At 54.0% G+C, this 27,598-nt stretch overlaps 1 protein-coding gene across 3 annotated transcripts in view; it reads left to right on the forward strand.

Annotated features, from left to right (window-relative positions):
• The first annotated feature begins 2,561 nt into the window (after positions 1 to 2,561).
• PCSK6 (proprotein convertase subtilisin/kexin type 6) overlaps positions 2,562 to 27,598 on the forward strand; it is a 49,278-nt gene continuing 24,241 nt past the window's right edge. The window contains exons 1-5 of one of the 3 annotated variants that reach the window (XM_032700269.1): positions 2,562 to 4,737; positions 4,866 to 4,968; positions 12,481 to 12,595; positions 22,576 to 22,680; positions 27,296 to 27,406. In XM_032700269.1, coding sequence (XP_032556160.1) covers positions 22,669 to 22,680; positions 27,296 to 27,406 — 123 coding nt within the window. In that variant the 5' untranslated portion in view covers positions 2,562 to 4,737; positions 4,866 to 4,968; positions 12,481 to 12,595; positions 22,576 to 22,668. Of the gene's footprint in view, positions 4,738 to 4,789; positions 4,969 to 12,480; positions 12,596 to 17,368; positions 17,500 to 22,575; positions 22,681 to 27,295; positions 27,407 to 27,598 lie in introns of those variants that run through there. The other 2 variants (XM_032700268.1, XM_032700271.1) reach the window with 2 other exon arrangements.

The raw sequence follows: 27,598 nt of genomic DNA on the forward strand, positions 1-27,598 counted from the left end.
AGGGGGATGAACGGTGTCCCTGCGCTCAGACGGCGGCTGCGGGGTGGGACATGGACTGTGGGATAGGATAGGATACCCGGGGCGGGACATGGAGCTGGGGTGGGAGAGGTCCCCAGGGTCAGGTAGGGTCACTAGGCATCAGGCCAGACCCCCGTGGTAGGACAGTGTATCTGAAATCGAAGGGTCCCTGAAATTGGAAAGTCCCCAGGATCAGGCAGGGTCCCTCGTGTCCATCAGGGTCCCCAGGGTCCAATAGGATATCCAGGGTTGGGCAAGGTCCCTGGGGTCAGATAAGGTCCCTGCAGTCAGGCAGGGTCCCCAGGGATCAGACCAGAGCCCCGTTGTAGGGCATTCCCTGAAATCAGCAGGTCCCACAGGTCAGGCAGGGTCCATGAGGTCTGACAGGGTCCCCAAGGATCAGATAGGGTCCCCAGAGATCAGGCCAGATCTCTGTAGTAGGACAGTATCCCTGAAATCAGAGACTTCTCAGGATCAGGCAGGGTCCTGGGGGTCAGAGGAGGTCCAGAGTGGGACAGTGTCCCTGGGGCTGAGGTCAGGTCAGGTCCCAGGAACAGCAGGACAGGGAACGGGGCGCAGAGAGGCGAGAGATGCTCCACAAAGCTGGCATGGAGCAATGCCCAGGACTCACGTGTAGCCACGTGGCTCCCACAGCCACAGTGATGGCTCCTGGCCATGGGGTGCTCTCTGGACAGTGGATTTCAGCAGAGGGGTGATGCCATTCCATTCACCCAAGAAAAACAGCTGGGGAATGGTCTTCAGTGGCAGAACTGGTTAACACAACTAGTCACGCTCAGAGCTATTGTTCTCCACTGGTATTCAGCTTTGCAGACTTCTGCAGCTATTTCAGGCCTGCTGGAGGGCTCATGTACCCAACAGCCTGCCTGGTTTTTCTTCTAATTATTTCAGTCAGTCTAAAAAAAGACATTACCTCCCTCTGCAAACCTTGCCTCCATTGTTCTCAGCAGAGAAAATACGAGGGAAAGGAGAAGAAAAGTCTGACATCCTCTACCTCCAGGTTAAACCCTCTTCTGCATAGGTATGGCAAGCGCTGGGAGGAAAAACAGGAGGCAGCTTCTGCTAACCAGAGGTAGAAGGGATAGCAGAGCATCCATCAGGGCTGGCTACCCCCATCCTGCAGGGCCAGGGGTTAATGGAGGAGCTGGGAATCACCCTGGGACACACCAGGACTTGAAATGAGAAATCCTGGTGCTGTCAAGATGCGTTGACAGGAAAACGATTGCCATGTCAGCAGAAAGATATCCCACATGGGAGGGAGCAGCTAATAGTTGTGCTGGGTTTTGACAAGAGGCTGAGGCACCAAACACACTCAGAAAAGCAAACGGAGGACAGACAGTGTCTAACTGGCTGTCACTGGTGTGAGTGGGGAGAGAAGATCGAGAGGGGGAATCCATCACGCTGACCACCATGATTGGGGCATTGCCCACACACTGCACTCACCCTCCTTCTTCTCTCACCTGCAAGATTTTGGGGCAGGACCCCCCCAGTTTGCTTTACTTGCACAGGACTGCAGGAGCAGCAGGGGCAGAGCCAGAACTGAAGCTCCTAAGAGAAACTACACACAAATAATTATTAGTGATAATTAGCAAAAGCACACTGATGACATCTCCTTCCTATCAGCTTAGCTCCAGGTTTGGCAAAGGCTCTGGTCTCGCTGAGACATCCTCTTGTTGTGTAAACACCTTCTGTGGCCTCCCCTGCTTCTCCTCCATGGTCAAGAGCCAAACTGGGCAAAGAAAATGCTGCCATGAATGTCAGTGATGGCACGGAGGGGCCTGGCCAGTAGCCAGAAGGGTTGTGAGCATCCTTCAGATTCCTCCTTTACCCAGCACAACAGGCACCTCTGAGAGATATGACAAGAAAATCATCATTCAGAGCTGTCACCAAGCCAGGGTTAGCTCTCTGCTGCCTAAGACCAGATGAGAGCTGGTTTAAAAACATGTTTTCTTGTTTGATTTTCCGAGCCATCAAAATGGGGCTTTGGGTGGGGAGTGGGAGCATCCCAGCTCACCTACAGCCTTCTCGGTGGGAGTGTGAGAGCAAGACAGGGTGTCACAGTGCTGAGTTTGGCTCCAGGATGGTGCCAGACATCACAAAATGAACAACTGAAAAAAGGTGATAATTTAGCCAGCCTTTTAAAATGACTGAAAAAAGACCCAAAGTACCAGAAATGTTGTTCAGTAATCTCTGTTTTCCCGGCAGGGCTGGGGGAGGTGAGGGGAAACCTCTGGCTGCACAGATAGGGTGTGGGCTGTGGTTCCAACTCTTCTGGAAAATTTTAATCGGTCAAAAAGTGGAGAATATTTTTAGCATGCCATCAACGTGCATGTGAGGACATGTGTGCTGTAAGAGCATGTGCTGCAGAGGCCACATCCCTGGGATTTATCAGCTATCCTCACATTTGCAGGCAGACCTGGAGAGACCCACTGTGATCCCACCAGCAGGAAGGCAGGAACAGCTGCTGCAGGGAGACCTGTCATATATGAGGATGCTCAGCGCAGAAGAACATGGAGGTTGGTCCAAAAATGCTGCAGGGAGAGACTTTGGGCACCTGTCTGCAGCCAAGTCAGGCTGCCCTGTTGTCTTCTTCACTGATAAGAGATGGTGGAATGCTGCTGCCACAAAGTCAAACAAAGTCACGAGTGACGCCAGGGAGGGTGGGCTGGTGAGTCACAAACTGAGGAAGTTTCTATGCAAGGGGACCCATGAATCCTCCTGTTCCACACCTCACAGTCAGCATTTGGGGTCTGGGAAAACTTGGAAGGCAGGATGCAGAGGAGGATGGGGGTGCCGGGTGCTCTGCCCGCAGAGACACAGCTTCCCCAAAGCCACTCAGGGCTGAGACAGGACCAGGATGGGTGGGGAGTCCCTCCTGCCATCCCAAACGTGGGCAAACCAGTCTCTCCAGCCACAGACACCACATGAGAAAGCTGTGGTTGCCCTCGTGTCTACCTGCCATCCTTTCCCTGCTCCAGGCAGGGAGCTCTGGCTCCTGCATCCAACCCGAGGTACCTCGTGACCAGGGTCAGCCACTCCACCTGCTCTCGCCTTGGTTTTCCTCCACCTCAAATGGCAATAACCCATCTCCGAGGTGCTGTGTAGCCAAGTTCATTAGTGCCTGGCTTCGTTAATTGCTTTCAGCAGGGCTGGAAGGACAGAGACTCATTATGGCAGTTGCCCTGTTATCTGCTCATCTTTGGGGAGGAGGAGGTGGACATGCTGGTGAGGCTGGATGGCAGTGCTAGGCTCACTGTGGCCACAGGGCTCCTGCTCTGAGCTGGAGGAGAAATCCTCAACCCCTTCACATGCACAGCAAATTAATGTGGATGCTCTTAATTTCATCTATTTGGTTGGGGCTAAAATAAAGAGGCCCAGAAAAAGTGCTGAATCTGAATGGATGCTCAAGGGTAGGGCTGAATTCAGGCTCTTGATGCCAAGTAGAGCCCATGGCACCTTCTGCTCACAGCTGCAGTGTGTTTGTGGGGATAAACCATTTCTCAGGTGGAGCACAGTCCTCCAAACTACATGTGCTAGACAAGAACCGTGAAAGTGGCCACATCCTTGGGTGATGCACAGGGAATTAACAGCTGCAGAGGCTAAAGGAGATGGGAGACCACAGATAAGGGGCTAGCATGGAAGAAGGGCTCTCCTCACCTCCCTGTCTGCTTTCTGGGTTTAAATGTTGTGTTTCATGGACAAACCATCTGAAAGGTTGGTGTTTACAGTCACAGTCCCTACTGCAGCAGGGCAATCAGAGTTAGCACGCCTGGGTTGGGGTTTGGCCAGGAGCTCCTGACCTGCCAAAGTCCTGGTTCTACCTGTTTTCCTCTTGACTGATACTAGTCCAAGGTTCTGCCCAAATCAAACCTGGGCTTTCCAGCCACTCGTGCTCCCTATTTTAGTTACATGTTTGAAAGAGAAGACCCAGCTATCTGCCACAGCCATCAGCCTGCAAGTGCCTGCAGGAACTCGTGTGCTCTCCCTGCTGATCTTGCTGGTTTTGTAAGGAAAAGCAGTCCTGCAGAGGACATCTGGTGCTCATAGGAGGGACAAAGCAGATCCAAAAGTGTGGGTAAGGAGGTCACTTGCTGGGGAAAAATGGGGGAGGTGAGTGGTTTAAGTGATCTTAAAACCATCAGTGAGTTGAAGGAACGTGGCCAAGCCCTGTGGCATGATGGCAAGTGGGCCATGAGCTGCTTTGTTCTCTCTTCTTCCTTTCTGTTTTAACTCAGTGTTAGCAGTCAGCCCTGCCAAAAGGCAGTGGGTGCAGGCTGAAAGAGATGCCCAGTGATGTCAGAACATCGCTGCTGGTGTCCAGGTGATGTCCATGGTCTGTGCATGGGCAGGACAGGTGGGAAGAGGTGAAGAACCTGGTGGGTGAGAGCTCAGGATGACTGTGCTGCTCCATTGCTACATGGGGTGAGTGGGAGCAGTGTGGGGCTGGAATAGGAGGTGGCTTGGATTGCCCATTCTACCTTTAATCCTCAAGTCTTTTGCAGCCAGGGAGGTGTCCCACATACCGTAGGCAAAACCCAATCCCCGTGTAAATGGCTCGGAGCAGCTTCCCACATCCCTCATCTCATCACTCTGTGCCTGGGGCAATTGCCTCTGGGCTTTCCCAACAGCTCTGTGCTGTTCACTGACGTTTCCAACAACGACAAAATATGCCAAAAATAACCCCTGCTCTCTGGCAGGAAGGTAGGATATAAACACACTGGCTGTTTGTTAGTGTTAGTGTTTGCTGGGCTTTCAAGCCAGGCTGAGCTTGGGGGGATCGCTTCCTGCACCACAGTCCTGACCTCCCACTGCCTCCCTACTCTGTCTAGGCCAAGGAGCTCCCCAAAACATCTCTGCTCAGTGCGTGCCACTTTGAGAAGGTGAGACTGCAGCCCTGGAGGTGCTGGAGGGACTTTTCTGGATGAGGTTAAGGTAAGGCAGCATCTCTGGGTGCATCGCAGCCACAAGCTTTCCTCTGAGAAATGCAACACTGGGGTCCTACTGGAGCTGCTGGGATATATATATAAATACTATATATATATATATATATATATATATGTACATATGTGGTAATACCCTCAGAACCTGATATTTACTGTGGTAAGAAGAAAAGCATCAGAGAAGTGTCATCTGGCACCCGTGGCACTGATGACACCAGGTAATGTGATGCTGCTTTGTGCGCTCTTGCTCTCAGGGCCCTCTCTGACCATGTCCATTCTCACATCCCTGCCTTATTCCTGGGGGCAAATCCTGCTCCTGATTATGCCCAGTGCTACCTCTGAGGCTGGCAGGTGCCCTCTGTGCTGGCAGGGGAGCAGCTGGGGATGTGCCAACTGTCCCTGGGCACACAAGGACCTGCTGGTTTTGGGGACCGATGATTTGCACAATGAGTGGTCATGGAGTTTGGCTAAAATTATGGTCTCTGTCATTTGGATGAGCACGTGGGGAACAGAGGGAAGCCGCAGAAGGGGTTAAATCAATAGTTACATTTAAATCAATAATCTGATTTATGCTCCTGTCCCAGTGATTCTGCCTTCCTTTGTCCCCTGGTTTGAGGACACAAACCTCAGTGGCTGATTCTGAGCCAATGTTTCCATTGTGAACATGGATTTTGACACACACACTGTAGGATTTGGTCTGGTTTGTTGATTTTTGGGGGTAGACAGAAAGCGAAAAATGAAGGAAAAACCTGACCATGGCTGGGAAACTCCTGTCTCCTGGAGCAGGGTGTCAGGGTGATGCTTTTCCTGAAGTGCCTCGTGCAGCAGCTGCAGATACGAGCTGAGCCTTGGAGTGAGCAGGGAGGGGGGTGAGATTTATGACCATGCCCTGGGTGTTGTGGTGACTCATGAGGTAGGATTGGATCAAGTGAATTCTGTAAAATTTACAGCAAGTAAACCCTTTCACAGGCAGGGCTTATCGTGTTGGCCTGTTGTGTCCAACAGGTTCTGGAGGTATTGCCCTTGGCTGAGCAGCCAAGGTGAAGCAGGGAGTGTGAAACACTCCCTTGTGGTGGGTTTTCCTCCTCCCATCGGCTCATCCCTCTTTAACCCAGCAGTAAGGTGGTACTGGGACCACGAGCACTTTGCACCCCTCTCCCAGCACTGTGGCTGCCTCCCAACTTTTCCAGTGAGGCCAAGACCTTGGTGACCAACTGCCCAGGCCACAGCTGTGCCAGTGTCCCACCTTAGAGATGATCCAGCACAGACACATGGATGAAACCATCTGTGGGACTCAGGATAAGGTCTGGCCGAGAAGAACACGTGGGAAATATTTCCTTTCTAAAACTCCAAAATGTAATTAATAACCATTATGAGTCTGAGAGGAGCGAGGAGAGGGGCTCAGGCTTTCTGACAGCCACAGCCTTTACAATAACGCCCATCTCAGCAGCCTGATATGCTACTGGCTCACTTGCTGCCTCCAGCATCCCTACCGCTCAGTCTCCAGCATCCCTGCCCCATCCTCCCTTCAGCCTTTCCCTTCAGCTCCATCCCCTCATTCCCCTGCATCCCGAGCCCCCGCTGTTCCCCGGGCAGCTCCAGCAGCAGCCGCTGCCCTTCCTCCCGCCCTTCCTCCTCCCCGCGGCGTGGTGCCATCCCCACCTAGTGCCGGCCCGGCGCACCGGCCGCCGGTCGGGGCGAAGACAGGGATAGGATGGAGCTCCCCGGGCTCAGGGGACCGTGACACATCCCTCACGCCCTCGGCTGCACCCAGACACCCGTGGCACGGCCCCGCGGGGGATTTTCCTCCCCCGGGCCCGAGGGATGCTCCGGGGTAAAGGAAGAGTGGGAGAAAACGCGCTGATTATCCTCTGCACTGCTCCGGAGGATGGGTACAGGCAGAAGCCACCACGGCCCCTGGGGATTTTTGCCTCTTCACGCCCCATCCCGCAGCTTTGGAAAAGGGGATGTTACCCTTTCCAGCTCTGGAAGCTCGCAGCAAGGAGACAAAGAACAGGACGATGTCCCAACCCCACTCACTGAGGGCCAGGGATGGATCCCATCACCAGGGCTGGACCCCCTCAGGCATCGCTCTGGGGATGCTCCTGCACATCATAGATTTGGTGTCCTTATCAGTGGCATTTCCCAAGGACAAGTCCACATGGACCCCACACGTCTCAGCACCCAGGGAGCATCACGTCCCTTGGTGCCCCCAGACCCAGTGAGGACCAGCTGTTGATGTCCAGGGGTGAACATGAGGCCAGTAAAAGCCTTCAGCAATGCCCCTCTGTACCAAGTCTTCCCTTGCTCCTCTCTAGCCCATCAGGGACTCCCAGAGCCATGATGTTTTCAATTTTCCTTCTCTCTGTGGCTCCCCAGAACCATGAACAGCTTCACACCTGCCCCAATCCCTGTGGCCAAGGGCTGTTTTGCCCAGGCACTGCCCAAACCCCACCTCCCTTGGGCTGTCCAAGCCACCCAGGGCATCCAGAGGCACCTCCTGCTCACCTGGGACAAGGTGGAGAGCAGCCATCCCCTGCTCAACCACGCCAGCCTCCCTGGGCTTGCAGCATCCTCCATCCAGTATAATTTTGGTTGGATGGAGCCTCTACATGTTGCTGCATCCAGTCCTCGGAAGGAAGTGGCTCTTTGCACTGAAATTTTCCATGATTTTGCTCTTCTTTTTGTGCTTTTCTATCTTTTGTCTGGCTCTACCACCCCCAAGCTGTTGCACAGGCACTTTCCTCAGCTCCCTTGGATGCTGGGGCCTTGCTGTCCCAGCCCCATGGGAGATATCAGGGTATCCTGGAGTTTCGCCCGGGCTCAAGGGTACTCAGAGGTGGAGGGGGATGCTCTGCCAGGGGGATGCTCCCACTTGCCCACGGGGTGCTGTGGAAAGCTGAGAACATGCTCAGAAATTTGCAAAGACCACAGGAAAGCATGGGAAAGATGGACTGCAGGGTGGGAGAGAAGGCAGGAAGAAAGGAAGATTAAGGGGCGATGTGGCCTCCTTCATATTTCCTGATGAAACAAGCAAAAAGCCCAACACTGCCCCTATTTTGCCTTGGAAAACCCTTTGCAGCTCAGCCCTGAAAGCAAGATTCAGCACCTCAGAGTGGCTCAGATGTTTCCTCTTCTGCTTTAAAGAAAATGTTGGAACAGAGCGGGCTTAAAGCCTGCTGAAGAGGCCCATTTATCTGGGAACTGAAAGAAAATATTGGGATAATATTTGGAAAAGCCTGTGAATGGGCATGGCCCAGCATGTGCCGGGCAGCAGCAACCTGCAATCTGCAGGGGGAGAAGCCACCCTCTGTGTGTGGTTAATTTTCCCCTTTTCCCTCATTTCCTTCCCATTTCCTTCCCGGCTCTTTTGCTGTGCCTGGGCGGGTCCTTGAGATGTTTCCCACAGGAGAGTGGTAGTGCTGGAAGAAAAGGGGATTTTTCATGGGCAGGATGGACACAAACCCTGCCTGGTCCGAGTATCCTGGGGGGGCTGGTGGGGAGAAGGTGTTTCTTTCCCCTGGTTAACAACCAAGGCTGATCTGCAGGACTCGCTTAATCAGATATCACTGAAAACCAGGTTGATTTCTGCCTAATTGGTCAGTAATAACCATTTAATTGGCAAAGCTGCAACGAAGCTGCAGTCCCCCCCTTCCCAGGGCCATTAGCAGCATCTATTTTAACATTTCAAGCCTGGCTGGGATTCAATAAATGGGTTTTGATAGGGTTTTTTCACATTTAAAAACATTAATGTGTGTTCAAAATTCGATTGGACATCTCATTTGGCTTTGAAGTATAATTATGCTTGATGAGGACTAATAAGCAGCTTTCAAAACGAGACCAGGTTAGCATCTCTCCTGCCATCTCCTGCAGGGAAGCCGATATTCCCCAACAGCTGATTTTTATGGGACTAATACAGACACATCCAGCGCTCCATAAAACCCTACTTTGCCTTTGACTTTCTTTTTAAGGGTCTTTTTCCATTCAGGATGGGGTTTTATTGCTGTGGAGTTTTGCTCATTGCAGTATTTCCCTCCGCCACGGGTCTTGAGGTGGTTTTGCAGGATACAAAGGGCAATTTGCTGAAAACAGACTTTTTTACCTCCCATTTTCCAGCCTCATGAGGAAGGAAAATAAACACTGGAAGTGGGTTTTTTTCAGTGGGACAAAGGGAAAACTCTTAGCCCCAAACTGACCCCGAGACTTGGGGCTTTGGTGTTGGCTTGAAGCCTGGCTGCAGGCTGAAGCAGATGCTGCCATTCCCTGGCACAGATGATGGTTGATGGTTGAACTGGTGTCGAGGTCGGCCCTGCTCTAGCAAAGCCTGCCCTAGGTGGAGCTGCTTCTCTTCAGCATCACAGCCGCCCAGAAAACCCTGGATCCCGTCTGGCTGCCCAAATACCTCCTGCCTGCAGCTTCTGAGCAGGGCTCAGGCAAAAGAAAACCCACCCAAACTGTAGGTTTGTGTTTGTTTTCCGCTCTCCCCCGTTGAAATTCCATGCCAAAGGTAAGCTTGCTTGGTGATTAGGCTTTGGCAAGTCTTGCTACGCTGCTGAAACCTCCAGGAACGCCCTTGGTGAGCCCCAAGCATGCTCTGCCACTGGGATGGAGAATGAGTGCTGGCTTGTTGGGGGACATGGGGATATTAGCCCACAGGACACTCCCTTCTCTGCCAAAAATTGTCCCTTCCCAAGGGGATCTCTCTTGTCCTTTCTCAACAGGGTGATCCCACCCATCACTCCCACAGTCGTCTCTCTGGCAAAGCTGCTGCTAACCAGGCTCTGAACCCCCAGATTCCCAACTGGGTCAAAATGCTCCCAAATCCCAAAGGTGACAAAGGAGAAAACCTCTCCTGTTCTGTCCTGGCACTGCCAGGCACAGCCCTGGGGGCTGGCAGAGGGGTTAATGGCCCCCAGCCAAAAGCTGTGGGGGAAAGACCTTTAGTCAGGAGCGCCTGTTGCTTGGACAGCTCTCCTGCATTTTTTTCCAAGGCATTTTGCAGCAATTAAAGAGCTGCAGGTAAATGCCAAACCCCAGAGCCTGGTGAAGGTGCCAGCTACTCTGCAGTCAGGACAGACCCAGCCACTGACTCCAAGCTGACCATGTTCCAGTCCTAAATAGCTGCTTTTCAGGGACAGGTGGGTCACAGCAAACTTTATTTTTCTGGAAACAGCAAGTACATTGTGCAGAGCAGGCTTTCCAAGGATGCTCCCCACACCCTTTTCAGGAAATACCACGCAGCTCTCCTTCGTGCCATGCCAATTTTTTTTTTTTAATTGGCATAAATGATAGCCTCAGCAGGGACACGCCGTGTTTTCCCTGGGCTGTAGGATTTTATTTTGAAATCACTGCTGGTTTGATCTTTGCATCTCTCCACCCCCAGGCTCATCTCTCTCTCTCTCTGTGTTTCTGCTCCCAGTGCTTGCTCTGGTGCAACAGGGTTTGCTGGGAAGTGAAAATGGACTGGGGGGGCTCATCCCGTGCCAGTCACAGCTGGATCCTTGGGGACATCACCCGACCTGGAGACGTGAAATCTGTGAAATAAAAGATTTGAGTTTGATCTGATGAAACCACCACAGCAAGCAGAATGTGGTCATCCCTGTCTGGCGACCCCCAGCTCTCCCTGGAGTCCAATTTTTGATCCCGAGTCCAGCCCTGGAATCAATCATTCCAACAGCAATGGCTGTGCTTCCTTTGGGGGAATCCAAAATAGCCTCCCCCTGCATGGCGACAACACGTCCCCCACGCAGCGCCAGTGTAACCGGCTTTTCCAAGACCTGCTATTCCAGGGGTGGGGTTGGGTTGGCCACAGTTTATTACCAGCTCCCTCTTGGCTCCAGTGCTGTTCCCTGGTATGGTGCTCTTGGATGAAACGGGATGGTGGCAGCAACCAGGAGAGGAGGAGGAAGGGTTCCTACCTCACGTGTGGATGTGTCATGTTGGATGGGTGCCACCAGGGCACATCCTTGGGGTATCCTCCTTCTCCCAGCACCCTCTCCTTGAGGATAAGCCCTTTTGCACCCCAAGTATTCCAAAAGACAGTGGGTGGGAACCAGGACAGCTCAAGTGCAACAGCTCCACAGGGATGCAGCGGGAGCTGGAGCATCTCCCCATCCCACCACGCCTCACTTGGGCATTTCCTTCCTTGCTGTAATTTCCAAAATAACAATAAACCCAAAAACTATTTGAGATGGGTGAGAAGGTCTGGGTTTGTTCCCTTTTAATTCAAGACCAATCACACAGGCAATTATTTTAACTTATTGATTTTCCCACCCTGTGAATGTCTGTGCTGGGTCTGGCAGTCCCCAGAGTGCCCTTCAGCCACCGGGCTTCAATTGTTTCTAAAATTCCAGATCTATCTTTTGGATATTTTTACAGGCCTGAGTGCATAGCGGGGCCTTTCTCTTTTATTTTTTATTACTAGCATTTTTACCAGGATGACATTTGGACTAGGCAGAAAAATCTACTTGCCTGCTACGCCAGTACCTGACAATCAAGATTTAATCTTTCGGAGAGGAAGAACGCGTCAGATGGGAAAAAAAAAAGAAATCCAGATATCTGTGAAATTGCAGGAAAGCGGAGCAGGAGGAGCTTGCAGGAAATCTCCAGCCCAGCCTGGAGCAGTGCAGTGACTGCGCAAGCCCCGACCATCGCCGGACAGATATTGGTCTAATTACAGCTAAAACCTCTGGCGCTGGGGATGCTCCGCTTCCTGTACCCTGAGAGTATCATCACAGCTGGCCAGCCTCTCTAATCCCCAATTTAAATCCCTCTGGCTGCTGCCTTCAGTGCTTGGAAGAGGTGCTGGATGGTAGGAAACCATTGGCACATCCTCCTCGGTCATTCCTGCAGTTCTGAGCTCTCCCAGCCTGGCAGGAGCCCTTTTTTTCCCTGTAATTCTCCCTGTTTCTCACTGAGAGCTGCCAGGGATCAGAGATTTACAAAATGGGTGTTTCAAGCACTTAGAGATTAATTTCCCTGTGCCTGGGGTATTGTGACCAGGGTTGGGCACCAGCATGGAGCTGTCGCTCATCCCCACCTCCCTGGCCTTCCTCCACCTCATCCCCTCCTTCCTCCCCGTCATATTTGATGTCACCTCTTCAGTCTGAAAGCAGTCTAATCCAGATTTAGGAAGGAAAGGAAAAAGGCAGGGACAGGATTTTTCCAGTGGGCACAAATCTCCTGGGAATTCACTCAGGGTTTTCCCAGCTGCAAAGCTGGAGGTGGCTGCGTGGTGACACTGGTGGCATTGCCAGAGCCTGTGTGCTGTGTGACACATCAGCCATGGGGATGATGCTTCACGGCAGCTCCAAATCTTATTTTCCACTGGCAAGTTTCACCATCAGCTCACTCGTGTGCAGGATTTTACCATTAATACTCCCAAAACCATCTGGCCACTAGTGAGTCTGGGGTTATTTTAACACCTAAAAGGACAAAGAGAGAAAAAAAAAAGTTTGTTTGAGATGAGTGAATATAAATGGAAAACTACTGATTTCTCCTTCAGATGTACAATTCCCTGGAGTGGAGCAGGGATAGCAGTCGAGAGCCCTGTGCTTTGCAGTCGCAGTGTGCCAGAGTGAGCTACTGAAAGATGTTGGAGCCATTGTGCTGCTAGACAGGTTTGAAAGCTGGTGTTAATGAACTGGTGTTAATGGGCTGGTGTTAATGGGCACCCTGATGGCAAGAAGTAAGCGCTGGAGCCGTGAAGGGGTTGGAGCTGGAGGGTTCTTCCACGTGGGCCGTCACCAGGGAGCTGTCACCAGGGAGCGAAGAGTCAAGCTGCAGTAACTCCTCGGTGCAGACAAGATCCTGAACCACATTGCTTTAATTATGCCAGTGCAAATTTCGCTCATTTGGCTAAGCCTGGGAGCTACAGAAAGAGCTATTTCCAGGTGTGCTGGTTTAATTACCGCATGCCCTGGTTTGCCCACCGCGCGCAGCTGCAGGGCCGGGGTTTGTCGGGCTCTCCAGGCGCACCGGGACACATTCGCAGCCATCAGCACGGTGATGGCCCCGCTCACGCCTCTGCACGTCCCTGGGACGCGCACACGGGCTCCGCTTGGGTCAGATAAATGGGGTTTAACCTGATTTTTGCTGTAATCTCCATGTCGACAGGCTCTCAGCACGCACAGGATAAAACCCCAGCTCCTGTAGCTGCGGGGCTTCACTGGGCAGCTCCCGCCAGCCACGCTGGGGGTCCGGCTGGTCGATGTCCCCGAGCCAAGTGGCCGCCCTGTCCCGGCATCCCGGGGATACCTCTGGACCGTGTGTGCTTGCAAAATAGCTTTTGTTTGCTTAACTCCTTGCACTGGAGCAGGCAGAGGCACAGCTCCCACCGCCCCGTCCCTCCTCCGCAGGCAGGGACAGGGTGGCAGTCCCGCTGCCCAGGGCAGTGCCAGCCCTGCCATCCCACCCCTGGAAAAAATAGCACCTTTTGAGATCCTTATTTGTACTTTCCTTTTCTGAACCTGCCTTAAAAAGAAGGGCTCGGTTTTCAAAGAAACTGCATTTAAATGACGTTCCTCCCTGCCCGTCCAGCTCTGAGCTATAATCTTATTGCCGTACCGAGTACGAGCGTGAGTGGGATGTGGTGGGATTTTAACTGTAATTCATGGGCAGATATAAAACTGCCAGGATTATTATGAATTTTATTCAGGAGAATTTAAATGTTACTGGTTCAGCAGTGCCTCTTCCCGTGCTGCCTTTGCAGCAGCTTCTGTTTAACCTCCAGGCTGGCAAAATTTATTGCATCGTTGGTGTCTCACTGTAATTCTCCAGGTTTTCAAATAATCCCAGGAAAAGAGTTAAACTGGAACCTCTGCCTTAGTCTGCAAAGCATGTGGGGCCAAAGTCTGTTTTTCCTGACACCCCTGGTAAATCCCATGGGTTCATCTGGGAAAGTTGCCACTCTGAATTTCAAAATTATGCCAGTGGGAGAGGGGGCAGGAGCTGTGCAGGGACTGGAGAGCACCAAAACTGTGGCAATCAGTGCTTGGGTAAGGCTCTCACCCCCTCACTTGCTGTTGCAGGCTGAGCTGGCTGGAGACTGCCAGACCCACAACAGGGCACAAGGTTTTACTGGTACCAGTACCTATTTCCCAGGCTGATACAGTGGGAGTTGTGGTCAATGGCCTTGGGATGGAAGGTTTGGGATGCAGGATGTGGATGGGTTTTGTTTTCAATGGAGCCACTGTAGTGGGGTGGGGAGCGCTCCTGGACGTGGATTCAGCCTGATTCTCCTGGGATTTGCCTATTTTTCACCACCTAACACAGTGGTGATGAGGTTTTGCACCTCCTCAAGGCAACTCCTTTCCCATCTTCACTCCCTTTGCTTCAGAGAGCTTTTCCCACCATCAGACCCTAAATCTTCCCTGCTGCCCCTGAAGCCCATCCCTCCTCTGCTCCCTGTGGAGATACTTCAACCCTCCTTTGCACCCCCTGCCAACAGCAGTGGGCCCCCCCAGATCTTACCCAGCAGAACGAGGTGGATGTTGTGAAACCAAAGGGGTTTCTTTCATCTATTCTCACCTCTCCTGTGGCTCTGCCCCTCTGCATCTCTCTGCACGTGCGTGCGTCGCACACGTAGCACACCCAGCACCCGCCAGCCCTGCTCATCCATCTCACACACCTTAATCAATGGAAAACTCGAGGAAAAGCCCATAAACCAGATGGCAAGTGAGGATTGGATTTGCAATGTGCTGGTACTAATGGAAACCATCCTTCACCACGTAATCAGAAGGAATGGCCATGCACAACCCATCACTTCTGTCCAGGTAGCACAAGGGGCAGCCCTGCAAGGACATGTGGGATGATGAGCCCTGGAGGCTCCAGTGTTCCCATGTGCCATCACTGATATTCACAGTGATTTCCAACAACAGCTTATGGCGGGCACAGAGTCCCCAAATTCCTCTTTGCCCATGGCAGCAAATTGTCTCATCTTTAGTGCAAGCACAACACACTCTCTTTGCACACATAAACCCCCAAATCCCCATTTCCTGCTATTTCTAATTTCCCATGACATGCCTGTCTGTGGCACAGGGGCTCACCTCCGTCTGCCTCTCTCCATAGACTTGCTGCCTGCAAACAGGCCAAATCCAGCCCAGCACAGGAGCTGTTGGAGGATTTTGGCCCTGTCTGATGCAGAACAGGCTCCCTATAAATTTCCCTCGGATTAATCTCACCGCTGAGCTGGGAGCACTTCCCTATTCCCTCAGGCTGCCACTACCTCACCTGCCCACTGCCAGGGCTGCTACAAACTGATGGGGCAATAAGACCATGATTTTCCTCTCCAGTTCCAGTGTTGGGACATATGATGTGCTCAGTGCCCCCCTTCGCCCAGCCCGTGTCCCCTCCCTGCTGCTGGCATTGCTTTCCTTATGCTTCCTTGCCATCCCACACCCAGGTGGGTTTTGCAAAGCTGTTTGGGGCTTGGGAAGGTGTTTGCATTCAGATGGATGGGGCCGAGGGCTTGTGCCCTAAATGCCACTTGAATCTATTCAGGGACTGGCAAACAGATGACACCCACTTCGGGAATCACAGCCACTCTGAGACCATCCAGGCTGGAGCCTGTGGATGCAGCTGCTCATTGCCAGAGCCCTGGAAGACCTGGGTGCATTTCCAAAGCTCCGTCTTGATTCAGGTGAAGCTCTGGTGTGATGAGAGTGAAGCTCTGATGTGATGCCAGTGAAACATCCCTTCATTTAGGGCAGTTGTCAGTTTGCTGCCTGGGTCGGCTGGCACTGGCAGGGAGGGCTGTGGAGCAGAGCATCACCCACCCGCTCCCGAGCCTGGCCTTTGTATGCGCCGCCACCTTCTCCAAACAAAGCCCATTTTTCTAATACCCCACGAGGTCTCTGCTGTTCCCTGAATGGCCTCTTTGGGAAGCAGAGTCAGCACTCCAGCTCTTCTGCCCGTGCCCATGGCTCCCAGAGGTGCCCCTCGGGCCCACCTCGGCCAGGCTTGCCCCAGATTCCTGCCCCCAAACCCTCCCCACCAGGCAGCCCCTCCTGGCCTTTTTCCCAAGCCCATGAGGAGCTGGCTGGGGGTCGCCTGGGGATGTAGGAGGGTGCCAGGGGCATGGGGGTATTGGGCGTGGTGGGGGTGGAGGGGAGATGTCCAGGGAATGTGGGGGGCAGTGCTGCAGGGATGCAGGGGGAAGTGCAGTGGGAGATGTCTGTGGGGGTAGTGCAGAGGGGTGGGCGAGATGCCTGGGGGGATGCTGGGGGAATGGGAGTGGGGGAGATGCTTGTGGGGATGCCGAGGGATGGGGGTGGGGGAGGTGCAGGCAGCATGCTGGGGAGGGCAGTGCCAGCGGGTTGCAGGGAGGCAAGAGGGGAGGGAGGCTCAGGATGGCTACCCAGGGGGTGCAGTGGGCTACCTGGGGAGTGGAGCCGGGGGATGCATGATGGGATGGCTGAGGGGATGCAGCAGGAATGCCGGGAGTGTCTCTGGAGCTTGCAGGGGTACCTGGGGAACAGAGTTGGGAGGATGCATGGGGGGCTGCCCAGGGAGGATACGGGGGCACAAAGGACAATGCCGTGCAGGGGGAAACCCGGAGGGCAGTGCTGGGGCATGCAGAGGGATGCGGGGGCTCCATCCGAAGGGTGCCACGAATTACCTGGGGAGCAGAGCTGGGGGAATGTATGGGGGGCTGACTAGGGGGATGCAGGGTGGGTGCCCAGGGGGATGCAGGGGAGATGCCCGGGGGGAAGTTGGGACACAAAGGACGATGAAGTGGGGTGCAGGGGGAAACCCGAAGGGCAGAGCTGGGGCATGCAGAGGGATGCGGGCAGATGCAGAGGGATGCAGGAGGCTGTCCGGGGAGCAGCACCGGGGCGAGCAGAAAGAACGCAAGGGACACAGGGGGTTGTTCGGGGACATGCAGGGGGAGCCGGGAGGGGTTCCGGGTAGCAGCACCGCGGCATGCGGGGAGGATGCAGGAGGCTGTCCGGGGAGCAGCACCGGGACGCACAGGGGGGACGCAGGGGGGTACAGGGTGTTGTCCGGAGATACGCGGCGGGGGGACAGAGGGCCATGCAAGGAGAGGTCCGGGGCGCTGCCGGAGGCAGGCAGGGGGGCTGCAGAGGTGCGCGGGGGGGTTTCCGGGGAGCAGCGCCGGGCACGCAGCGGGGCTGCCCGGCGGCGGGCGGGGGAGACGCGGGGGGGCCGTGCCGGGGGCCGCCCCGTCCGCCCGCTCTCCCGGGTCCTCCCCGCCCCCCCCGAGCATCCCCCCGCCCCCGCGGGCTGCGGGGCCGGTTAAAAGGCGCAGCGCCCCGCTCCGCCCAGCCCGGCCCGGCCCCGCACCATGCCCGCCGCCGGCCCCGGCGCGGGGAGCGCGGCCGCCCCGCCGCCCGCCCGCCTCTGCCTGCTGGCCCTGGCGCTGCCGCTGGCGCTGCCCGGGCGCGGGGCCGCCGCCGAGCCCGCCCGCACCGTCTACACCAACCACTGGGCCGTGCGGGTGCGGGGGGGCCCCGCCGAGGCCGCCCGCCTCGCTGCCGCCTACGGGTACATCAGCCTGGGGCAGGTAAGGGACGGCGAGGGGCAGCGGGGGGCTCCGGGCAGCGGGCAGGTGCGAGGGCACCGGGAGCGGGATGCGGGGGGGGTCGCGCTGGGGGCTGGCGGGAGGGATCGGGGAGCTGCCGGGGGTTTGTGGGGAGCCTGGGAGCGGGGAGCTGCCCGGGATCTCACACCGCGAGTCCCGGGACCGGGAAAACGCTGGGAGGACCAGGATCAGAGAGGAGCCGGGGGTTCCGGGAAGCTACCGGGGGTCTCGGCACCAGAGAGGCGGCGGCGTCCCGGAAAACTGCCGGGGGTTCCGGGACCGGGAGCCTGCGGCAGATGCCGGGAGCTGGGAGCTGCTGGGGCTCTTGGTGCCGGGGAGCTGCCCGCGGTCTCGCACTCTGGGTCTCGTCACCGGGAAGCTGCCGAGGGTCCCGGGACCGGAGAGGCGGCGGGGGTCCCGCGGAGCTGCCGGCACTCCCGGGACCGGGGCGATGTCGGGAGATGGATCCCGGGCTCTCCTTGCTGCCGGGGCTCCCGCCGAGCTGCGTGGTCTCCCGGGACCGAGGCGGTGCCGGGCATCCCAGGACCGGGAGATGAGCCCCGGAAGACCCCCGGAGCGGTCGGGATGAGGATGAGGACGATGCGGAGACGCTGGTGGAGCGCTTTGGCCTGGGGGCAGCCCCGGCCCCGCTCCCCCCCGGCTGGGTGCCCCTCCTCGAAGTGCCCTCGCCCCGCACCGCCGGGGGGGTTGCACAAGTTCCTCCCACCCCGGAAAGTTGCATTTATGGGTTTAACAAACTTTGGACTCTCTGGCCTGGGTTTATCTGAGATTTTGGGAACACGGAGAACTTTTGCTTTCAAGCCCACTCAGCACACGGGTGGCTTAAAGGCGACTTTCAGCACAGCAGCTCGTTTTCCTCTCTATTTCTTCATCCTCCGCAATCCCAGATGCGGGCTGGTGTCCTCGGAGTTTCCTCCAGAGTTTATTGCCATGGTGCTTTTTTGGCTGGGAGGCACTTCAGGTTGTCCTCCTGCCCAAGGTGTCTCCTGGACTCCAAATTATAACCTTGCTTTATATCGCAACCCTGCTTTTAACCATAATTAAAGTCACAGGGTGCTGCGTAAACAATCTTTTTTTGGGGGAAGGCTGGATTGGGGACGTTGTCTCCTACCCCCGTGTCCGTGACCTCCCATGGGGGATAACCCCTCATGTCCCACCCTCGGTCTCCAACCTGCTGCAGTCGGCTCTAGTCCCACCGAGGAGAATGTCTCTTGTATTATTCAAACGCTTCTGTCACAGGGCTGGGCAAAGATGGTTGTGCAACCCAAAGGGCTTTTCAGTGTTTATCCCTCTTCAGCCAGAGAATATCTTGATTGAACTTCCCACTCTCCCGATTTGCATCAGCCTAACGTCAGCTCCTGGTTTGGGGTTTTGCTGTGTCCCTTCCCTGCTGGAGCATCTGTCGCCTCTCCCTCCTTTCCCAGCATCCCGGTTTTCTGAGCTCATCCTTGTGACGCTGGAGGCATTTGGCCTACGGGCACAGTGTGTCTCCACTGGAGCATCCATCCCTCCCCTCTGAGCCCTTTCCCGGGGCAGCCCCGTGCAGGCTGGAGAGCAGGGGAAATATTTCTGTGCTTGCATCAGGGTGTTCCTGGCTCCTGCCTTTCCCGTGGATACTGGGAGCTCATGCACCGCTGGGGCTTCCCCAGCTGCTCTCAATGCCTTGCCTGCAACCCTCTGGCTTCCCAAGCCCCTTTGACTTTTCTCATTGGATCTTCTCAAGGGCCAAACCTCGAAGAACCACTTTCCCTGTGCTCATACACTTGTGTGTGACATTTGCAAGGTTGTGCTTGGAGTTTGTGTTGTGGGGGCCTGGGTGTCCCCAGCTTCTCCTGCTGCGTCATCTGCTTGTGGAGCTGCTGGGGATGACACAGTCCCCAGTGAGATAGACCCTCCTGGGAGGCCTGATCCTGCACAAAACCTGCTGGAAAACTGCCAAGGGTGCATCACCCTGCCCTGGGGAGGTGTTCGGGTGGAGTCCAATGTGGTGGGGGAGGAGGAGGAGAGGTGATGGTCACTGGAAGGCCCAACTAGGTGCAAGGAGGCTCAGCCCTGCGATGGTGACTGGTGAACTCTTTTCCTCTGAGATGCATTTCTGGGGACTCCTGACGTGGTACTGCCTGGGAAAGGCATTGCTGGGGTTGGCACACACAGGTTTGAGCTGTTCCTGTGCCCAAACCACGAACCGAGACACTCCAAACCCTTCTGGGTCATGACAGCGACATTTCCCTTGGGGAATCACTTGCGTCAACTTCTATTTGAGTGAAGCAAACAACTCAACAAAAGAAGCAGCTCTTACAGCCCCGAACGCCTGCTCATTCCTCCCCGCCGGGCTTTGTTGGCGGCTGTGCCGGGCGAGCTGGGACAGGCCTGGCCAAGGGCGCTGCGAGGGATGAGCGTGGCCGGGGCCCTGGGCAGCTGCTGCCCCGGGGGTGGTGATGAGCCTGTTCCCATCCTGGGTGCAGGGTTTATGCGGATTTTTCTTCGTGTGGTGTCCAACGCTAAGTTTTAGGAGGGCTGGCACATCCTCAGCAGTCCCACCTGCAGTGCAGGAGGTGGATGGGATTCTTTCTGGGCTGGACTTGGAGCTTTCCTGGATTCCTGTTGTCTGGGAGATGCTGGAACTTGCAGCTCTGGGCTTGATCTTTACTGGGCTGAATACGTCCGTGACCATCTGAGAATTCCTGAAGTTCAGCGACTGGAGCCCTTGTCCATGATGGGAATGGGTGGTGTCCCCAGCCTTCCTAACTGAAAACATCCTCCTGGAAGACACCAGTGCAGCTGCACTTCACAGAGATGGGATGGTTTGGGAAAGCTGCTGGAGGGCTTGCACTGCAGAGCCCTCACTGAGCTGACTCACCATGTGGAGAACAAATACTTTTCCATTTAAAAAAATGGCATTTTTAAATTCTTCTCCTTAGAATACCTTGGGTGGAATGGGGCCTCTGGAGGCCACTGGGACCAACCTCTGCTCAGTCTTTCAAGTTAGACCCAGCACAAGAAGGTTTTTCTTATTTTTTCCCTCTGTAAATCCCAGGAGGATAAAGAACCTGGGGCGCAGGGTGCTTTCCTTGCTGCTCTGGCCATGTATCCCCAGAGCCTGTGATGGGGTCATTGCCCTCCCCGTCCTCTTGCTGATTTGCATCACATGGTAATTTTGTGTTTATTTGCAAAAAGGAAGGAAGAAATCTTTCACTTAGGAAGGAATTGTTTACTCTGGGCATGGTGAGGCCCTGGCACGGATTGCCCAGAGAAGCTGTGGCTGCCCCATCCCTGGAAGTGTCCAGGGCCAGGCTAGAGATGATCTTTAAGGTCCCTTCCAACCCAAGCCATTCCAGGATTCTACGGAAAGCCCTGTGCCCTCATTTCCAGGCAAAGTGAGTAAGAGGCAAGGTGGCCTTGCTCAAGGTTTCCCCAAAACACAGAGAGGCTGAAGCATTCTCTTTCCCTTTCCTAAGTATGAGTGGATTTGATGAATGGGTTTTAAAAGGCAAAAGCAGATTGTGATGAGCAGCTGCTTTATGGGGATGTTAAAGAAAGTACCCAGCTCTGCTGTAATGCAAAGAATACAAGGGAAGGGGGAACAGGGAGCGTTTAAATAAACCCGAGTGGAAATAAATTACAAAAATCACACCAACAGCAGTAAAGTTGGTGAAATGACAATCTGGCATAAGAGGCAGAGCAAGACTAATTAAATATTTAATGCCTGTAAGAGGCACTGGCACATCCCAAGGTATCAAGTGTGATAAAGATGTAAGTAGTTGTCATCTGCTTTAGCGTCTGATCCGGACAAACCTGTTTGCTCTCCCCTGCCCTGTTGCAGCCAGTCCTGGTCTGGCCTCAGGAATGTCACCCTGGCCCCTGGGTCACACATGGCCTTAAAGATGTCACCTCAGCTTCTGGGCCACAGATGTGTTCTTATAGCTCTTCCTGGTCCTGTGAGCCAGACACAAGGAATGTCACTGGATCCCAGCATCCAGCTCCTGACATGGGACGTGGTTTGAGATTTTTTTGTGTGGGTTTTGTTTTTTTTTTTTTTCTTTTTTTGGAAAAAAAAAAGAAGAAAACCAACCTCAGGCAAAAGGGAATTTATAGCAGTGTCCCAATTTGTACCCAAATTGTGTGATCTGGGAGCTGCATACCAGTGAGTGCAGCTTTTGGGTCATTCCCATCCCTCTGGCTGTGAATCCCCACGGGATGTTTCACATGAGGTGCCTGCCTGAGATCCCTGACTCATTGCATAGCCCCAGGACTTTATCCATACTTTTGGGATGAAAAAAGAGGAGTTGAGGAGTTGCGGTGTCTCCAGATGCCAGGATGAGAGGGCCGGAGGCAGCACAGCCACCCCGGGGCTTGGCAGGATGGTATGGCTGGCACTGTGTTTTCCTGCAACTGTTGCTGTCCCTGACTCCAGACTGAGCACATTTATATCCCACACTTCCCAGGAGCATCCCAGGGCTATCAGGGATCCCATCACCTCTTCCTATGGGCTGTTCCTGCTACCAGGACGAAGCCAGAGCATCGGGTGGGGAAGGCAGGGGGATGAGGCACAGCTCCCCTGGCTCTGCCGCAGCTGCTGAGCTCATTTTTAGCTCATTATTTCTGCTTGGGAGCTGATGAAAGGCAGTTTGCAAAGATGCATTTAATGGGTGAAAATTCATAAAAATGTTTTCCGGGCTCTGTTGTGCCGGTGCAGCGTCCGACCACCAACGCTGTTTGCCGCAGCAGTGGCACCGGGGTCCGTGCCAGCATCCTGAATGCCCCCTGCACCCCAGGAGCTCTGTGTGAGTGAGGGACTTGGGGTGCAGGGCACGGTGGCACCGGGGTTTGTGCCAGCATCCTGAATACTACCCTGAACCCCGGGAGCTCTGTGTGAGTGAAGGATTTGGGGTGCAAGGCACGGCTGCACCGATGCACAGAGGGACGCTGCCAGTACCAAAATGGGGGGCAACCACGGGAAAACACACTTTAAAAAAAACCAAAACAAAACACAAACCTAAACGAACTCTTTTTTTTTTTTTTTTTTTTTTTTTCCAGATTGGAAGCTTAGAAAACTACTACCACTTTCACCACAGCAGGACGTTTAAGCGCTCGACGCTGAGCAGCCGGGGACCGCACAACTTCCTCCGCATGGACCCCAAGGTACGGGGCTGGGCAGCCCGGGGTCCCCCGGCCTCTGTGGGGATGGGGGTGCCTGCTTCCCCCTGAAGGAGCCTGTTGACTTGGTATGGGTCAAGTGTGAGCCAAAGCATCTTGGGATGACATGTTATCCCTGAACCACGGCCCTGCGCATGCACGGGGTGACTCATTGGACACAGGGACGGAGAGTGGTGAAAAATACTTAAAAGTGACTAAACACTAACATCTGCCTGAAAGCCAGGGAGAAGAAAAGGGGGAAAAAGCTTTCCAGGATAGAAAGGCTGTTGCATGCTCAGGGTGTTGATCCAGTTGCCACAACACTTGCTGCCTCAATGGTTGCTATGTGTGAAATCCTTGGCAATAGCTCTGCATTGCTTTTTCCTAGAGCAAGCATCCAAAGGGATTTTCAGTGCAGCTGAATTGACAAAAGTAATGGGGAAGGGGGTGAAGAAGGCAAGGAGGGACCTGGGTGAGCTGGGTTTCGGGTGGTGGGGAAGGGCTGTGGCTCTGCCTTGGCTCTTCTCCTGCCCCAGCTCACCCAAGCCCTGTGAGATGGGACTTCTGCAGAGCAGGGAGGGGTTAATGGTGGGGAGGGTCTTCTTTTTTTTGGAGAGGGGAACATAAACGCAGAAAAAGCCATTTTGGTGAAGGTATCCATGCTCTAGCAAGCTGCTGGTGCTCGCACCGATGCCTGGGGATGCTCCCAGCCACCCTTGGGATGCTCTTTCCCGAGGCATCTCCAACCCACTCAGCACCACATGTCCCATCCACATCTCCCCAGGTGCTCAGAGCAGCCCTGCCCTTCCCAGCCAGCCAGCTTTCTGGGGAAATTTGCTGTTAAATATTTGGACAAGGTCTGTTGCACAGTTCTGAGGAGGTGCACGCGTGGCTGCGCTGCTGGCGGGGAAACCTCAGCGAGGGGAGCTGGTGCCCTGGAAGTGTGCTGAGCTTTAATTAAAGCTGTTCGCCCTCGGGGAGGTGCACAGGCATCCCAGCAAACCAAGGATTCAGCTCTGCATTTGAAATACCTCCATTTAAATGAGTCTGGTTATAATGCAAACTAAATCAATTGACTTTTAGTCATATTAACATTTACCTTACCTTGCTCTATGGGCTGCAAGCTGGATCAATTAGCTCCTGTTCTCTTAATCCTTCCTTATCAGTTCAAGACCTGTTGGCATGTCTTGTCTCTCTCCCTTTCCCATGTACATTTGCAAATCTTCTTGGAGATGCATTTGGATGGCACCAGCTTAGCATGCATGCAGGAAAACCTCACCTTGAGGACAGGAGCTGGAATAGGGAAGATGGAAACAGATCTTGCAGAAATCCCGAAGAACCAGCCCATCCAGTTGTTTGCAGATGTTGGGTGGTTCCTGCCTTCCAGGGGCTATTGTTTCCAGAGCTGTTATTTATGTTTGCTGTGGGGGTCGTGGCACAAGGACCCACAGCCAAGCTCTCCACCCAGAGGAGGAGTCTGGGAGAGGGGAGACCCGGCACACACAGGGCAGCACCTGGGGCCCTGGCCCTGGTCCTTGTGGGGCCATGCTGCTGCCCAGCTCCCCTCTTGCCCCAAGTGACCCTGTAGCTGCTTTGTTTCGGGCTGATATGAGCCAAGTGATGTGGCAGGTCATGGAAAGGGAGGAGGAACATGGCAAATCCAGCAATTTTGGGGGCAGGTCATAGCAGTGAGAGTAAGAAGTGTGGAGGGGCAGTGGGATGCAGAGTTGGGTCACACCATGCTGTGCCACCCCTCTTAGGGCTCCACTTGTAGCTCTTGTTGCCCTAGACTTTCCTGGCTCTCTGGGATGCTCCTGCTGTTACGTGCAGGGCTTGAACCTCCAGCTCACTGCTTCAGTCTCTTTAATCCACATCAGTCTCTTTAATCCACATCAGAGGATGCCATGGCCTCAGTCCCTGTCCCTCTGGCCATGCACCATGGCAAAATCAGCTTCACCTTAATTAACTGTGCCATGCCATGGCAAACATATGCTGGAACCAACTTCTTTATCCTGGATCTCTGCTTTAACTCACACACATCCACTGGTATAAGTCAAGCAATCACTTTTCTGGAGCTGCAAAGGGAGTTGCACCCTCACCCTTGCTGGTTATCGTGTTTGGTGGAGCCACCCTGGCTGGCTGGCTTGGGGCATCACCTGCTGAAAATCTCAAAGTGAGGGGGAACATACAAAACTGCTGCTCTGTTTGCAGGAAGGGCAAAGGGTTCAGCTCAGTGATACCTGTGCTGCCTCATGGGGTCCTTTGGTGCCTCTCACAGTCACCTCCTTACTGCTAATTGTACCTCAAGGTGCTCCAAGAGAGCTGGAGAGGGACTTCGGACAAGGGCCTGGATTGACAGGACAAGGGGGAATGGCTTCCCACTGCCAGAGGGCAGGGTTAGATGGGATATTGGGAAGGAATTCTTCTCCATCAGAGTGGTGAGGCCCTGGCACAGGTTGCCCAGAGAAGCTGTGGCTGCCCCATCCCTGGAAGTGTCCAGGGCCAGGTTGGATGGGGCATGGAGCAATTTTGTCTAGTGGAAGGTGTCCCTGCCCATGGCAGGGGATTGAAATGAGAAGAGCTTTAAGGTTCCCTCCTGACCCAAAGCAGCCTATGATTCTGTGATAATTAGGGTTTGCAGGAGTAGAACAGTGACTCCTGGGTCTCAGGATTGTAATACCTTGGGCTAGTGGTAAAATGACTTTCAGTTTTTTAAATTTCCAAGAAGCTTTTCCCCCACCCTGGATTAACAATAGATGTTGATCTGAGTTTCACAAGCCACAGGAGCTGTTGCAGGGATGCCCCAGGCTCCTTCCTGCTTGCCTGTTTTCCCATGCCAGCCACATTGATTTATCAACTCCCCCTTGAAATCAATGCCCTTAAACTGCTGATTTCTCCATGTCCACACACACTGACTCCAGGCTGGCAGAACTGGGGCTGATCTGGAGCATGTTTGAGATGAAGACATCCCCACAAGGCATCACAGCTCCTGGCAAAACCCCCGCAAAATCCCATATCTTCCCATCATTCCTGCATCCAGCAAAGCTGCAGGGAAAGGCAGTAGCTGTGGCTTGGACAATGAGACCCATGGTAACGCTGCCAGGGAGTGGTGCTTTAAGGAAAAAAACCATAACCTCTATTTAATGTATTTTTATTTTTTTTTTAACTAGACCATGAAGTGGTATTTTTGCTTCCAGTGCTTAAATCCATCACAGTGCAAGCAAAGCAGTGCTCTGTCATCAGCCAAGGCAGCGTGGAAACTCATTTTTCTATGATATATATTTTTTTTTTCCTTTCAACAGTGTTTTTTTCTTTAAAATATATATGTGTTTAAAACCCAAGCTGTAGGCTGGAAGCTGTCAGGTTTCTGACACGCAGAGCTCCCAGTCCACCTCCATCCTAGGTACAAAGCTATAAACTGTGCAAGAACTCTGTTCAGCTGACAGTTTTACATAAATGAGCCCAACAAAAGTTGTGTTTTGGACTTTGGTTCTTTTTGTTACCAACCCTTAGTCACAACAATAGAGACATCCCCATGAGCAGCTCCCAGAAGACCCAGAGCCGTCAGGAAGAAAGTGCCCACCAAGGAGGGATGTGCCACAGAGCCCTCCCAGCTCATCAGCTGGTGCCTCTGTTCTCTCCCCAACATGGACACCTCTAAAGATTTGGTCTATAAATTATTTTGATAATCTCTTTTCACTACACTTGGGCTTTACCTTCATGCTGAAGGCAGGAAAGCCCTTTTTTGTGGGGAATAAAAGGTTTGGGGGGGTTAATGCATGCCAGGGATGGGATGTGACAACTCCCAGATCAGCACCGTAGGCAGATCCCACCATAGCAAACACCAGCATTTCCCAATCCTGGCCTTCTCCGGATCATTTCTTGTTTGATCTCTTTGCATGTCATGCCCTGCTGAAAAGCAAACAAATGTCAGAACGATCGGCTCCAAGGCCACCTCGCCCTCAGCCAGTGCCAAAAACACTTCTCTGGAGCTGGCCACGTCCCCCAGATCTGCCGTGGCTGTGTATGACCATCACACATTTTTGGGAAACGCATGCTGTCCTTGGGTTAATCCCCCGATTTTATTATTTCGTCAGGAGGAACAAGCTCGAAGGATGAGCAGCCCTGGAGCCAGGTGGCAAAGTCTCAAGGCTGAGCTGCTGCCTCCCAGCCGGAAGGATCAGCCCAAAGACTAAGCCAAGCACCCGAGTCTTCTCCAAAACTTTGACTAAACACTGAAATATGTTGTCTGTCTCCAGCAGGACTCCAGCATGTGCTTCTGTACTTTGTTAAGCCAGGGGGTTTAGGCTGCACTCAGAGGCGACGTTATTTATGCTCGAGGGTTTTGCTGCACCGGGAGAGGAATCTGATCCCTGGCTCAGAGACCACAAAGAGCTGAGCTCACTCTGTCTGTCTGTCCATCCATTCTTTTCCTTCCAAATGGACCTGCTATCTCCACAGCAGCTCTGGCCGAGGAGATGAGGGTTTGCCAGAGCATAGGGTGATGCTGGGCCGGGTCCAGGCTGTGGCTGGCGTCACTTCTGCATCCCATATCCCATTTCAGTGGGCAATTCCGGGCTCTGTGCCCAAGGCTGATGCTGACCCATGTCTCTGCTTGCAGGTGGACTGGCTGCAGCAGCAGGAGGTGAAGCGGAGGGTGAAGAGGCAGGTCCGAGGGGAGCCACATGCTCTGCCCTTCAACGACCCGGTGTGGCCCAACATGTGGTACCTGGTGGGTGTTTCCCCGCAAGGACCCCTCTGCCTTATGGGAGGCTCCTTTATTTTTAAGCAAATGCATCATCAATCTTTGCTCAGCCCAGCCAGTCATAACATACCTTGATATCAGCAAATGTGCTTGGCAGGAGGATTTTAAAATCGTGGACTAATGCACGTGAGAGTCCAGTTTAAAGTGTTGCACCCTCAT

The sequence above is a fragment of the Chiroxiphia lanceolata genome, chromosome 12 (genome assembly GCF_009829145.1).
Source record: "Chiroxiphia lanceolata isolate bChiLan1 chromosome 12, bChiLan1.pri, whole genome shotgun sequence".
Taxonomy (NCBI): domain Eukaryota; kingdom Metazoa; phylum Chordata; class Aves; order Passeriformes; family Pipridae; genus Chiroxiphia; species Chiroxiphia lanceolata.